The sequence below is a fragment of the Eurypyga helias genome, unplaced genomic scaffold, assembly GCF_000690775.1.
Source record: "Eurypyga helias isolate BGI_N326 unplaced genomic scaffold, ASM69077v1 scaffold40057, whole genome shotgun sequence".
NCBI lineage: Eukaryota > Metazoa > Chordata > Aves > Eurypygiformes > Eurypygidae > Eurypyga > Eurypyga helias.
Genome location: NW_010263068.1, coordinates 5,403 through 20,644, shown reverse-complemented (window position 1 = coordinate 20,644; position 15,242 = coordinate 5,403). Strand labels below are relative to the sequence as shown.

Genomic DNA, 15,242 nt, shown 5'->3' with positions numbered 1-15,242 from the left:
CCCCCCCCCCCCCACCCCCCATCTCTCAACTGTGTGTTAAGGCAAATCCATGCTTTCTTTGTTAGAAAAAGACTCTGTGGAATTCAAGAAATATATTACAACGCTGGCACATGTTTTAATAGGAATATATGACAGGAGTGTTGTGTGAGTGTTATGAAGTAATGGTCTGTAAATGCTACTGCCTTCCACTTCTCCAACAATATAAGTAAATTACAAGAATTTTTTTCAATTACTTTATGTATTACATAGAATAAGGTTCAAATTAAATGAGTACTTGTTTTAGTCACGTTACCAAACTAATTAGCCACTTATTACAATGACAGTCATTCTCTAAAAGCAATTAAAGATACTACTTTTAGAGCAATCAGTATTTGCCCTATTGGATATTTGAGGACATGGGTTTATGTTAGAACACACACAAAAAAATCTTCCTTTACCTAGTACCTGGTGCAGGAATGACTGAAAAGGGAAGATAGTTAAAGAATACTGAAATTAGCCATGATTAATTAGCCTTAAAGAAAGACTGTATACACAGATCTATATATTCTTTATCCTCAAAACATTTCTTTCACATTAGAGGGCATGAAAACACAGTTGTCTTGTTCATCCCCAGCTCTACATCTGCGTTCCATCCTCTTCCCATTTCTTGCAATCTCTGTATAAATGGTTGCAAAAATTAGCATCATAGAATAGCAGAAAAAGTATATCTGAACGCTGTGCAGAGCAACATGCTCCTCTTTTCAAATAGATGTAAGTAATCCTTCATATGTAACTTCTCTTTAGAGTTAGGGCCTGTCATGTGTGAATTTTTAACAATAGAAGGTAGTATCCTGCGGACCACCATTTCCTACAAATGCCTGCAATGCTTGCAGTACCATATATATGGGACTGTTGAAAGGATTTTGTTATCAAAACTTAGTCATCTCTGGTCTTATGTTCCATAATACCACAAATTACAGCCATATATTTATCCTGTTTATCCCCGTATTAGTCTGTCAGTAGAAATAGTCAGTGTGGTTTAGTAAATCTATAATTAATTATATGTATCTTCTCTGCTGTGAATTTAATCTGGGAAGGGAATGTAAGGGATACAAAGGATTAGACTCTGAAGTGTCAGTAGGAACGATAGCAGTATGTAGGGAGGATTTTGAAATATAGGAGGTCTGTTCTGAGCAGGAAGCTAGGTGAGTTGTCTACAGGGATGTCAACACAGCCGTGGCTTATTCATGTGAGAATAACACTATCAGTAAATTACAGGACATGCCCTTTAAGCTTTCATACACACTGCAGTTCAATTTTCTTTGCAGAGGCATTAATTGTGCAAAGAAATAGAAATTAAGTGATACAAGTACTGAAAAATATCATGAAGTAAGAGGAAGCTGGTGAACTGGATTCAGGGAGGTGGTTTGGTATTGCGGAAGTTGCAGGCTCATACTAACATTGGTTTTAGTCGTGATAGGCGATAGGGCTACTGAGAGATAAAAAGGAGAAGCAGGGAAAAGATAAAAGATAGACAAACTTTACTGAGGTAAGAAAGAAGTTCTGATGGGTGAACTGATTAAGTAAAGTGTCTTCAGAGTGGCCAGTAATGTGATTATGGCTTATTAATGTGAGAAGTTACAGATAATGACAGGATTAGGTAAACAACAGCTCTGTGCACCATGTTTCTAAGAGGCCTGAAGTCCTGACAGCACTTGCCATGCTTGCAGGAGTAGCGGATGTGAGTGGAGGGAAGAAGCTATTGCTGAGAGGTCAGATGTTTACCTGCTGGTATTGTACAATAATCCGTATTTGCACTTTTAGATCTTTCAGACTTAGCAGACCAAAACTCCGTATTTCACCCCTCTGCAATTTGCTGTATGTGTTCACAGAGGATTTCATCCAAGCATATCGCTTGCTATTGCAGCCTGTCAAAGGTTTAAAGGGAGGGAAGTTTGTCAGTTGTCTTAAAGGATGTCCAAGACACATTTACATTGTTGATGTTGGGTTTTTTCCTTCTTAACATCCCACTCACCATCTTGTAATGTTTGTTGAAGAAAATGCAGTTCTCGTCTCAGTCAAGTGCTAGTTTGAGCTATCAGAAAGGAATGAAGATATTATTCAGGGAAGGCCGAAGGATTCAAGACTGTGGTGGTAATAATTCCATTCAAATATTTCAGGGTGAAAGGAGAACCTGAAATTCATTGTTCCATATATTGTCTCAGCCATATTCAGTAATCTGCTGTATCACATAACTTCTGGTGAAGTATGGAAATTGCAATAATCGGGCAGATAGTGTTATAAACTGAGCTGAGAAGCAGCATTTTAAATTCTGTTCCCCACATTTTTCTTCTTGGAAGAATCTCCCACATCACATTGTAATCTTTGTTCCTCAGGTTCAGTGTTTTACAAAATTGAAATGATCAACCATAGAAATCTCATAGGATAAGTTTTTAATTAGTGTCAGAAGAAAAGAAAGAAAGGATTATTTATGATTATGATGGGTTTATTTAAATTTTACATATTAGGCCTTGTATTGTTTGTTTGGTATCTAGATATGTGATGAACAACCTTGGGATTTCTGTCTCCCTGAATTAGACTAAATGATAATATAAATTGGAGTATTTTACATGTCTCAGGACCATCCCTCCTCAGGCTCCTTGATTATGACTTCTGTCTTGCAAGGTTTCACAAACGAGAGCAAGAAGACTATTTATGGGATAATTAAGGCTACAGGATTATATATTTTCTTTAAATTGTTTTAAAGGATTCATAGCTTCCTCCAGTCTTCTTACTTAGAATTCTGCATCTTTTGAATGATGAAGTTATCTGTAGTGGCCAGCCTTGTAAAGAAGCTGATGCTTTCCCCAAAGAAGTCTTATAAGGAGCCTTAGGAGGATCATCTACAAGCTTCTTTCATTTCTTCAGTAATTGACTATTATATCCAAGTTCTTCCAAATGAAAGCATTTGTATCCCTGCCCATGGCAGGGGGGTTGGAACTAGATGATTTTTAAGGTGCCTGCCAACCCAAACCATTCTATGATGCAAAAGGGTTCAGTTCTATACAAGCTCTGTTTTGTCATACATGTTTCCAGATTTTTTTAGAAATTGGTATTCTTCTTTTGTTTCTCTTGTAAAGCTGCACCTGAAGTTGCAGCAACCCTTGCATGAAAGGCACTTCTGCATGATTACCCATTTAAATTTCTTGCACATACAAATGAAATGTCAAGCCCAGGTGGGCTATACTTTGATTCTTATGCTTTGAGAAGAATAGTAACAGGTTTATTGAGCATCTGAGAAAACAAACATGTTTGTCGGTAAACACAAATCAGCAAGGTGGTATGTGTGTTCAAAAAACCGTTTCTGAAACTGAGCTGCTCAGTAGTACTGAGTCTTTGATGATGCTTAGTCATCCAGTATCCTTTCCTTTCCTCAACTTGTTCCGTGTTTTCCTTTCACAAATAGCTCCTGCCTGTGCTATTGTAGGTTGTTCAACAAGTTTATTCTTCTGTTTCTTGGGTGTGAGGGTTAAATTTGGATTGGCCGAGACAGGCCTGAAGGACTAGGAAATTCTCTGTCCAGATGTAGCAAAGGCTATGAAGTATGTTGAAAAATGTAAAGAGATTCCAGATCAGAGCTGGCTTCACCTAACAAAGAATTGACATATGAGAAAGAGTTCACAAGAAAAAGAGAGAGTTCCATGTAAATATATTTGAGCAAAGGAGGATTTAAATGCAATTGCAGCCTTTCTGCATTTATCTTCTACCAAGAAGATAAATATCCTCCTAAAAGCAGATAACTAAGGTTGTCTTGCCTCTAAAAATTTGAGAGGACACTGGAACTGTTCTGTTCTGAGGAAGGCCATCCTTCTTCAGATATGTGGAAGACAACTCTGGTTTTTTGATTCCCGGGTTATTTGGATCGTCAGCTACACTAGCTCATCAAGTGAAAAGTTTGGAAAAGGAAGTATTTTAAAGTTTTCCTTACTTTGGAGACTCCATCTGCAGCCCCAGTGAACAAGGTATTGAAACAAGCTGGAGCAGAGCTGAGCGGACAGCAAATGCCCAAGTGATCTCTCCAAAATCTGAACCTGCTATTCCAAGAACAAAATTCCATTAACATTTCCTGAGCCTACTTTTACCCAGCTTGTATTTGAGTAAATGTTTTTCAAAAAATCTATTTCCCCGCAAAAAGAAAAATACAACTTTCTGTAGCCTAACAGCTAACCCTACTTATAAAACTAAGAAAATATTTTTCCTCAGATTTTATTCCAGATTTCTCAAAATATATGATACAACATTTTGAGGTTAAGGCCCAAAAGCTGCATTAGGTAAATTAGAGAGGTTCAGAATACATTTTATAGTATAGAAATAATTTCTTTAACAGAAATAATTGCCCTCTTTAATTCAGCTTTATGTTTGTGTTTTGTGTTTCATGTTTTGTTCTAGTGAACTGCTTATATTATCAGTTGAATGTTTGTGTTTCATGGTGGTAAATGTGCACCCATAATGGCAGAAATGTTGTTATATAGGACAATTGAAAAAAAAAAGAAAAAGAAATCATCAATACTTTCAATGTAGCTGTTATGTTCTCATGGGAAATCTGAGTATATCTCCTTCACTGCCGGTTCCCATTTCTTCTTTTGGAGACTTGGTCTGTGTTTGTACAGTCTGGGCACACCATACAAATTCCTACGGGTCCTGACAGATGAGCTTGGGTTCTACCACCCAGTAGTACTAACACACTAGCTCTTGCAAAAGCCCACTAAGCTCAGCAGCATGTGTAATTTCTATAACAAGGTCAAGTGAAACCTGCCTTGTAATACAACAGAATCCTGGCAACATTGGAAATAGGCTACCACTAGTTGTCTCTTCTACATCAGTGTGTCAAGAAATGTCTTATGTCCAAACCCAGATTCCAGTCTTCCACTTTCTGCTGAGTATTACAAACTCAGATTGTGTCAGATTCATGAGGCTAAAGAATACAAGGAAAAAATGTGCTGAACTCTGTCAGTGTAAAGGAGGATGTAAGGGTAGTCCCTTGATTTTTTTGACTGTTTATACATTTTACCAAATGACTCAATCCAGTATGTATAAACCAGAATCAAAGACTCCTCTTCACAAGAGAGGCGTTCCTCCCTTGGCCATACAGGTAAAACTCCTCTCACTTCTGTGTGTGTCCCCTCTGACCTCATGACTCTTGTGTTTCTGTCTGTGCAGTGGCCTGCCTTTGAAAGGTGAGAAGCAACTCCATTCCAGTTATATCCATACTTGATGGGAACTGGGGGAAATGGGTTATGTCCCTCAGGTGAGGGAGACACGAATGCAGGTTTCCCATTTCCTGGACATGCGCTGTAACAATTAAGCCATGTACTAGAGGCAGCATTCCTCATAATCAATTTTTCAAAGGGACTCTTACTCAATACTATATATAGGCTTTAGGAGTGCTTTAAGCATACCTATTGGATTAGACCTGTTAGAGGATTTGGATGTGTGAATATTTAGTTTGTGAATCTCTTAAGGACCTTAGGTAAGGAGATGTCCTAAGCAGGTTGCTTAGTTAAAATGAAGCATAAGCTTCTATAGGGGAGGTAATAGCTATAATTTGGGTAATCAAGAAAGTTTTTCTGGACAAAAATGTAGGTATTTTGGGTATGGATTTGTTTAATTAGGTAAATGAAGTTTGTTATTAATTGTTTTGTTACCAAAGTACCTAAATTCTACCTAAGTTGGAACTTGAATTCCGTTCCTGAATCAGGACCTCACTGTGTTTTTTGTCTTATGTACTTGTCGAAAAATACTGTTGTGTACCTGTTAAAGTTTTTTACGTTTATGTGCAACTTACTCTAAGAGTATCAAGCTAATGTAAAATAAATAAAAACCCTACCTGTTAGGCTGTATCTCATTTCTAGGATGGTTACTTGGTAACTGCAGCGTTTTCCACTGAGATTATGCTTTGATTTTACCTGTTACGCATTTCTGTCTTGGGATGATAGAGTTTGGGTTTTTTTTTTTTAATTATCTAGATGTAAGTTATGAAAGCTACGTATTAGTTGAACATTGTGATTCATAGGAATCATTAGGTGATATATCTTGAATTCATGGAATCAAAACTGCTATTGAAAGACTGTTGTCTGCATAACATTCCTGAGTTTCTCACCTTTTCCTTCTCTAATTTTCCAATGCAGATAACGATACCCAGACCTTCAGTCGCATCCACACAGTCTGCTTCAGAGAGCTTTCATTATGGCCACCAGCTAGAGAAAAGAGAGCAGGATGCTCAGTCTATGGAACACACCGTAGAACTTTCCTCTCCAAAGGGAAGTTTGCCAGGTTTGGTTGTGGCAGAAGATGCCCTTCCAGCTAGTGCCAGCAGACCAGATTTGGTACTTAATATCAGCCAAGAGGTACTTGACAGGGAAGAACTTGTCAAGGAATGTGTCAAGGTCCTGGACTGTGGCCAAAAGGACCAACCGGAACAACACAGTGGCATACAGGAAGAGAAAGAACTTGAAAATATTCCTGTAGAGGAGGCTGAGGAAGAAAGGCTTCCAGTGGTTTCTGAGGATGCCATGGAAATGCTAAGCAAAGAACAGAATTCTTCTTTGCCAGGAAACTCAAAATCAGCAGAGGAAGAGCCTCTAACGAATACTGAAGCTGCAGAAGAATCAAAGCCAAGGCCCGTCTGTCTGGTGCCAAATCAAGATGAGGTTCTGAAGCCGATGGGACCTAGACCATCAGAATTTTCTCTCTCAAGACTTACCAAACCACATGTTAATAGACAGGCAAGCAAAATAGCACCAGTTCAGGAAAATGGTTTTCATTCTAATAAGGAAGAAGTCCATATCCAAGACTTGAAATGCAACCAAGTGGCCCTTACTACTTTTTTGCACCATGAGGACAAAAAAGAGAAAAATGCTCCCAGAAATGGAGAGTTATTCCACTGCATTTCAGAAAATGAGAATTCTTATCGATCTAAGAAGGACTTAGTTAAACCTCCTTTTGTGTTCAGGCAGAGCCGAATCCCAGTTTTAGCACAAGAGATAGATTCAACATCAGACTCCTCTTCTCCTGTTTCAGCAAAGGAAAAGCTGCTTCTAAAAAAGGCCCATCAGACAGACTTGGTCAGACTACTGATGGAAAAGAGACAGCTCAAATCTTTCCTTGGTGACCTCTCAAGTGCCTCTGATAAGTCACTGGAGGAAAAAATCGCTGCTACTCCAGTACCGTTTTCTGAGGATGATGTCTTATCCTCGTTTTCTAGATTGACACTGGACTCTCATTTCAGCAAGCAGACAGAAGATAGCTCATTGTCTCCAAGCAGCCCTCAGTCCAGAAAAAGCAAGATTCCAAGGCCAGTGTCCTGGGCAACCACTGACCAAGTCACCAGTTCAAGTCCAGCTAAGTTCTTTCCTCGGCCACCACCAGGAAAACCACCTACTAGACCTGGGCTAGAAGCTAGGTAATGCAGAGAAAACAAAAATAGGTTTTCAGGTTAAAAATGGATTTGAGCTAGACTGCAGCTCCTGTGCACTATGTAATCCTGTAGAAGTTCCATCCTTGAACTAATTTTTTTAAATGTTGGGTTTCAGTTCCCTGAGAAATACTACATTATTGGAGAATGAATGAGGAGAGGCTGTTACACAAGAATGAGCCTGCTTCACCGTTAAACCTTTTACATCAATAGATGTGTATTCAGTATTTTGAAACCAGTCAATCTATAACTAAATATTTACACTTTGTTTAAAGTGGGGTCACTTTTCTGGAACTGTTGGTTATTCACAAAACCAGTGAATAAGTGGTTTCAAGTGTTTGGGTTTGGAGATTTCAGCCATCAGGATTGTGGTAGCTATGCTTAGATCATGGCTAAGTATAAAACCAACTGATTAAATGAGAGCAGAGTGAATTCCAGAAGCCCTCGTTTGCCAGTTCTGTATACAGACAACCATAATCTAGTTTCTTCATTACCAGGATAAGGAGAATTTTGATACAGTAGTGGAAAATCCTCTGAAGGAAGTTGTAGTGTGCCTTGTTATCCCTTAAAATTGTGTATAGGACTGTACTGATGGTGTGCAGGAATGGATGTACCCCTCCAAAACGGAGGTGATAAGCCCTGCTCTTCAGTGCACTTCTTCCAGCACCACCAGGAAATTTCAGTTATCCTGTGAACACTTAGGCTGTTTATGTGAGTGAGGTTATGCAAATACAAATACTGTGTTGATTTGAACAGCACAGGAGCCAAAGCCTAGATCCAAAGACCTCTGCCTTATAGGAGAGTCCAGCCCCAGATGTCTGTTCTGCAGTATAAGCTCATCCCTAGTTTCCCAGGAATACTGTGTTTCTATATGAAATTTAGTGTATAGATGGAAACAGAAATAATCTTTCTTCGTTTCTTCTTAAGGTTACGCAGATACAGAGTCCTAGGGAGTAGCAGCTCGGACTCAGATCTTATCTCTCGTCTGGCTCAAATCCTACAGAATGGATCTCAAAGACCAAGGAGTTCTACGCAGTGTAAGAGTCCAGGATCTCCACATAGTCCAAAAACGCCACCCAAAAGCCCTGTCATCCCCCGACGCAGTCCCAGTGCCTCCCCTAGGAGCTCTTCTTTACCCCGTACTGCCAGTTCTTCTCCATCCCGGGCTGGGAGACCCCATCACGATCAGAGAAGTTCATCTCCACATCTTGGGAGGAGTAAATCGCCTCCTAGTCATTCAGGCTCCTCATCTTCTAGGAGATCCTGCCAACAAGAGCACTGCTGCAACAAACCAAGCAAGAATGGTCTGAAAGGATCTGGCAGTTCCTTCCACCATTCCCCAAACACTAAGACTCCCACAGGAAAGAGCAAATCAACCACTAAGCTTAGCAGATAGGAACTGGGCCTTGACAGGTATAAAGCCGCCTCCTAAATCCGATGCATGTTGTGTCTGTGTATTGTGTAATTAAAAAAAATAAGAAGTATATTAAAAAAAAAAAGGTGTTGAATCTGTGCTTTTTAAAGAAAGTAAAGGTCATAAACTATTCATGAGAAAACATACTTGTGTAAATAAGTGGCCAGGCATTGCCTAAAAGCAGGCAGCAAGCAGATCCACGAGAACAGAAGTAGAGGCCAGGGATACGAATGACTAGGTGTAGTCAAAGAGGTGCAATGTATTTAAGAGTAAAAAAAATCTCTTAAGGTGAGTGTTTTAAAAGGGTATTTATTTCTATGTTTTTAGTTTACCTAGCTAGAAGATTTGGCCTGATTGTTGAAGGCCTTACATACTCAAGGAGTATGTAAGAAAACCCGAAACGGTTATTCCCCAAATGATGTCCCTAGCTGGGAGATAAGTACAGCTCAAGCATGTCTTTGCAGTTTTAAAAAAGCACACCGTTTAGAAGACGATGGCATTTCTACCTTGTAAGTCGCTTGCATTTTGAGCTGCACGCATCTCTGAGTCACTCAGTGTTCATCTTGTCCCCCATCTACCATGCCCAGGTGTTTTACCAAAGGAAGCATCACATGCCTTGCCCCTTCTTGACACTGCTGACATTTTAAAAACTGATACTAACATTTGCCAAGATGCTTTTATAGCTGTATTATTTAGAAATTTGTTTGGTACGAGTTAGGATCCAAGAAGTTAATTCTCAGTTCTGTATCACACTCTCCTTTGGGAGTCACAGGGAGAGAGAAAGGAGGAGATGTCTGCACTTCACTCAATGTTGCAGATTTATGATACATTGCAACTTATGTTAGAAAAATCAGTTAGAAAACAGAAGTACCTATTTCCCCTTAACTGCAGAAAGATGCCTCGTTACTGCTGGCTTTGTTTTTTTCATTAGTTGTGGGTCACCTAAACCACTGATCTTACCATGCAGAGATGATTGCCAGCAAGATTGCGAAAACGGTCTTTTGTTTTTATAAAACATGAAAGATGAGGAGATTGTCTGCTTCATGAACTTGGTATGTTGTAGCTGACAGAAGTATGCTTAAAAACCCTTACAAAATATGGGTAAGAATGTTAGTCATCAAAGCAAAATATACAGAGAGTGTTCAGAGTTTTTTTTTCTTTATATTGGATTCTTGTCATTCTTTTTGCCCAAATGTTTTTTTTGGTAGACAAGCTTCGTTGTCTGTCGGTAAAGTCCATGGTGTCTAATTCTTCCAACTTTGTTTGGTGGGTACTTAATAACCTCTTGTGCCCTACAGGGTCTCTGTAGGGAATGTAACGGTACAGCACCTTTTGCTCTACTGGGAAGAGAATAGTGGGTCAGAATAGTAACGCACAAGAACACAAGCCTGAGGAAGAGGCAGCCAGCTCTCCCTAATTATTCCTGGTGTGGGGACGCTGGATGCATAGGAGGCTTCTTAGTTGCTGATCTGCTTGCTGTAGTCATACGCCAGCCAGCATCTGTGCTTTTATTATTTAACCTCTGCCAAATGAATACCTTTGGATTAAAAAGGGAATATTTTGTCTCTGAGCTAACACATTCTAATGCTGCATAAAAGCTGCCCTGGAGCTGCACTGAGTTTCACTCGCTTTGTCAGACTATGTTGAGGATTTTTTTTTTTTTCCTTTTCTTACTATGAATATGTATATTGTTTCCCATACGTAATGTAGCACAGTGTGGAACCTTAACTTCATTCAGGTTTCAAGCACTACAGATGAATGCAATAGTAGGGTATACCTGCTTTTTCTGAAGAAACTGTACCATTGGAAAGTCCTATTCCTTTGTATTATATTGTATGATAGGTGCTATACCAATAATTGCATGTCCTCATGGTAAATTATATAATATAAATATTTATATATGCACATATATGTATATGCTTATATAAACTCATTCTTTCTCATTTTTCATTTGTAATTTATGGACCACGAATAATACAGTTCCCTTTCCGTTAGTTCCTGAATACTTTTGGCATCACATCTTCTATTTCCCCCCAAAAGTTTCTGGAATGCACAAATTCTAATAGCCTTTGTACCTTGGTACAAGATCGAAGGACTGCTGATTTCCCAACCAGCCCGTGTTTCGTCTTGCAGCTTTGCCTTTTTTCTTTATAATCGTGTGTGCGTTTGCATAGGGAACAAGAACAAAGACTCAAAGGTATTTTTATTTTTTATTACAAATAGGGCTTGTGATCACTCATTTTTATTCCATAGTGTGAGTTTTTGGTATGAATGCTTGCCATACAGGAGCAGTGACAGTCACTGAATACCGAACAGATGAATGTGACAACAACAAATTCCATCTTTTCCTTCCTGTTTTCCTCATGTTTCCTTATGGTATACCATAAAAAGAATTTGATCCCATTGTGATGCTTTTGCCCTGGGCACAGCTGGAATTGTTTGTTAAGGTGGTGTGGCAGCCTACAATTATTTTTCCTCCCCTCTCCCTTATTTCTGAAAAGCATTTGTGATGCTCTTGTAGGCTTCTTCCTACATTAACATGGCCAGCTTTAATAGGTACCAGCTTTGTGCATCCTTGCATGAAATGCTGAAGTTGGGGTATTTATATGTTCTCTCCAGTGTAGCAGGATCCCGGAACAGGTAATTGCTTTACAGGTGAGAAAGAATGTAACACCTTAGGATTTTTTTTATGCTGTCTTCAAAGTACAGACTTGCCTGTTGTTACACATTACTGTGTAAAATAAATCAGTGCTGTAGAAATTCACTTGTACTTGACCTACTTGCCAGTGTAAAAACAGTAAACTGTGCCAAAGTGGAGAAGGAGCTATGAGTCGTGATCGATGACCCAGGCTTCTTTCAGTGTGGTAAAAGGACTGTATATGCCCAGTTGCTTTTTGCTGTGGATTCAGCAGTATCTCGCGAGAAAATCATGAAGATATGAATGGAGGAGCGATTGTGAGTAACTTAACTACCCACGCTTCTGGAGTTTTCTGTTGCTTGATGGCCTCTCCCCAAAACTTAACAGAATTACTTACTATGGTCTAATGTAGCAATCAGTTAGTGTAGTTAGGTATTGGTCAGCTGATCAACTCATACATAAATATTAGCTTAATATTTCTAGAGAGCCTACATAATCATCAAGAACTCTGTAAGCTTCAGTATTTGAATATGCAACTGACGGCATAAAACCACCAGTGTACACGTGTGGCCCTTGTGCACAGTGAGAAATGAGTGGTTTAGGGAGGGCTAGCTGCAACAGATTTTCAGGGACGGGGAGCGCTTTTCTCCCTCCTACAAAACGGTTACAGTTACTCTGCGTCGCACGCAGCAGCTTACAGAGGGATTGTAGCTGGGAACCAATATAATTCAAGGAGCTTTTGCTTTGCCTTCTTCAAGCCTCCATTTCTTTGGAGGGCGGTGCAGTGGAGCCATGGCGTGATGCAGGTGTTGCACACACATCTCTTTATGGTGTGTCCTGTGCTGTGGCCAGCACTTTAGAGCATTTCTTTTTAGAGAAATCGAGGCATCAAGCCTTTAAAGTAAAAATAGAACTTGAAAAAACTGAACATTTCACACAGACTTTTGTGCTGCAATATTGCATGGTATAATCAAACTTGCAACCTCAAAAACCTATATTAACATTAATAAACCTCACTATTAATTACAAATGCCAATTACTACTTGAGTAAAACCCTGTTGAAAGTAATAGAAGGTGTGATACAGTAGAGCGATGCTGGTGAGTTGTATGACACTAGGCACCTACCTGCTACTTGAGCAGGATTGGTAAGCATAGAAAATTCCACTGCTCAAAGGCAGGAGCAATATGAGGTCTTAACTGCTAGTTATATACAATTATTCAGGAGGCAAAGCCCTGGGGAGTGACACGGGGCGTTGATGATAGCCACCAGCCACATCCTGTCTTGGGAAATCAGGGCATATTCTTACCTTGAAGCCTGCATGTTTGAAATCAAGCTTTCTCGCATACCTCACTAAACAGTCTAGATGTAAAAGGGAGGGTCTGGTCCTATATATTTAAAAATAGCTTGAAATATTTTTCATCTGAAAAAGACTTGCAAGAGCTCTATCATTTACAATTTGTAGTATTAAGGTATTAACTATAACTGGGAAAACACACAATTTTATATATATAAATACGCATTTGTACACAAGTGTATCTATATACTTATATAGATACTGTATATTATACAGAAACATATATACATACATACATATGTGTGTATATACATATAGATAGGAACAGTCTCAGCTATTGCATTCTCTTTACTGGAACTCATTTGCCAGAGTGAGCCGAGGCCTGTTTTTCTTTCATTTGCTCTGATCTCCTCTTCATCTGCCATAATTTTGCTACACCCTAATTCTGATTCTGTCTTTTCCTTACTGCAAGGCCTGATGCTATAGTCTGACTTGGGCAAAACTCTCATAATTCCTTCTTAATGCAGTAACATTTATGCAATGGTTGACTGTAATGCTTTTAAAAATATATTTTCTTTTTCTCTTCGGCGGGAATGTAGGCAAAACCAGACGTACAGTACAGACTCTTTCCTGTAAACAGAATTTTTCCATAATGAATTGGACATTCTTGTGGAACACTAGGAGGCATAAATTCTGGTAAGACTATAAAGTGATTATTCCAGTTTCTTAAAAGGGTGTAATGGCAAAGTAGGGGTATGTGCCTGCAGTTTTTATATATATGATAAATGGAGAGGAATCTTCTGCAAAGGAATAGGGAGAATAAAAGAGCGCTCGCAGTCAAATTGGTTTCTCCTTACAGGCCTGTAATGCACTGATCCTAATTTTTTCATGCAGGACTGATGCTGTGAGGTGGTGAGAGCCGTGCCTGTCTTGTCATTCCAGTGAGCAAGGGGCTGCTTAGGTGTCTTAGGTTAACACCATGATTCCCATAGCGCGTGCTCTTCCACTGTAAGGAGTGGTCAGCTATATTAAAAAAAAGCCTCGACGCTTATCCAGGATTTCTTTCTTCAACCGGTAAAAGCTTTGGATGCTCATTCCTATTTGTGAAACGTGTGGAAGAGTGCACAATCTTTTTAATTCTACTTCTTACTGCTAATCGAGTAGGCAGCATAGTGTGCTGAAGGGGTTGGTTGGCTGAAACATCACTGGTTGCCATTACTGCTGTTTTCAGTAACCAATAACCCTGGTAAAAGGAAATGAGGTTCAGTGTTTTGACTCCATGCAGTACGTGGACGCAGGTCATACATGTCTTGGCTACTGGATGCCAATGGCATAAGGATGCACCTCACACAAGGTGACCTCAGCTGTCTGTTTGAAGCCAGTCTTCCTTTTCCACCGCATGTCACGCTTGTAAAAGGGAAATGATATGAGAGTCAGCCTGGGTTGTGTAATAATTGTCTGGAATTACCTTAAGATACTCTCAGATGCTGACAAGTTTTATCACTCATTTTCCTGTGGTTTAAATAATCAAGCTTTTTTGTAGGCAGAGGAGTGTACCGTTGTGAAGTCTGATGTATTAACTTGGCACTTGCTCTCGCCATCTCGGTTTGAGCACGTAGGCTGATTTTACCCTCCGCTGTCAGTAACACGTTCTCTCCTTACAGTAATAGTGACAAACCCAAGCATTAGCATACGAGTTTTAGATATTTTGCTTCTGTTTCTCCTCTACATGAAGAGCTTGGATCCTTGGGAATTCGCACTGTTCTTGTGCAGGTGAAACTCATTAAAATCAGTACAGGGTCTTTTGCTGGGTTTTTTCCCCTGTTGAGGGACTGAAGGAATAAACTCACTCTAAATATCGCATTTGCAGTTCTGCAGTTTAAATTGGAAAATGCTTATTTTTTACTACTCTTACGACACGATGCGCCTTTTGATCTCTACTTTTCTGTACGAATTACTGCTGAGAGCCAGCTCTGGCCAGGAGTACAGAGTTGTTTCTTCTTAAAAAATACAAGCGGGCTACTCCGATGTGGTCCTTATCATCCACAACTGTCTGTGGGAATTCAGCTGGAACTAATGTGAGTGACAGATGTTTGTTTCCTTCTCAGATCACTTGATCTTTGACCTAACTTTTATGTAAGCACCTATAACAACAGCAGACCAGCTTGCTCCAGAAGATAGAGTTTGGTCTGCCTGGCTTCAAATCCTTTTAAACCCATTGCTGCTGCGTGGCAGGCAAGGTCAGAAAGGCTTGACGCAAGGCGAGGTGGGATTTTTTTGGCTATTTGGTTTTCCTCTGGCTGGAGACCTGGATTGGTTGCCTTCTCTTCATCCTCTTTACTTTCCTTGGCTAGAAAGCAAGATTTCAAACTCTTCCCCAACTTCTAACTTTCTTTCGATAGAATCAGCCCAGAGAGGAGTTGCAGTGCTTGTGCTAACAGA

General features: G+C 39.6%; 1 protein-coding gene across 1 annotated transcript in view; it reads left to right on the top strand.

Annotated features, from left to right (window-relative positions):
- Positions 1-8,849, top strand: part of LOC104512812 (tau-tubulin kinase 2-like) — a 17,045-nt gene extending 8,196 nt beyond the window's left edge. Inside the window, exons 2-3 of the mRNA XM_010155929.1 lie at positions 6,168-7,441; positions 8,381-8,849. Of these exons, the coding sequence (XP_010154231.1) occupies positions 6,168-7,441; positions 8,381-8,849 (1,743 nt within the window). The remainder of the gene's footprint in view (positions 1-6,167; positions 7,442-8,380) is intronic.
- The last annotated feature ends 6,393 nt before the right edge of the window (positions 8,850-15,242 follow it).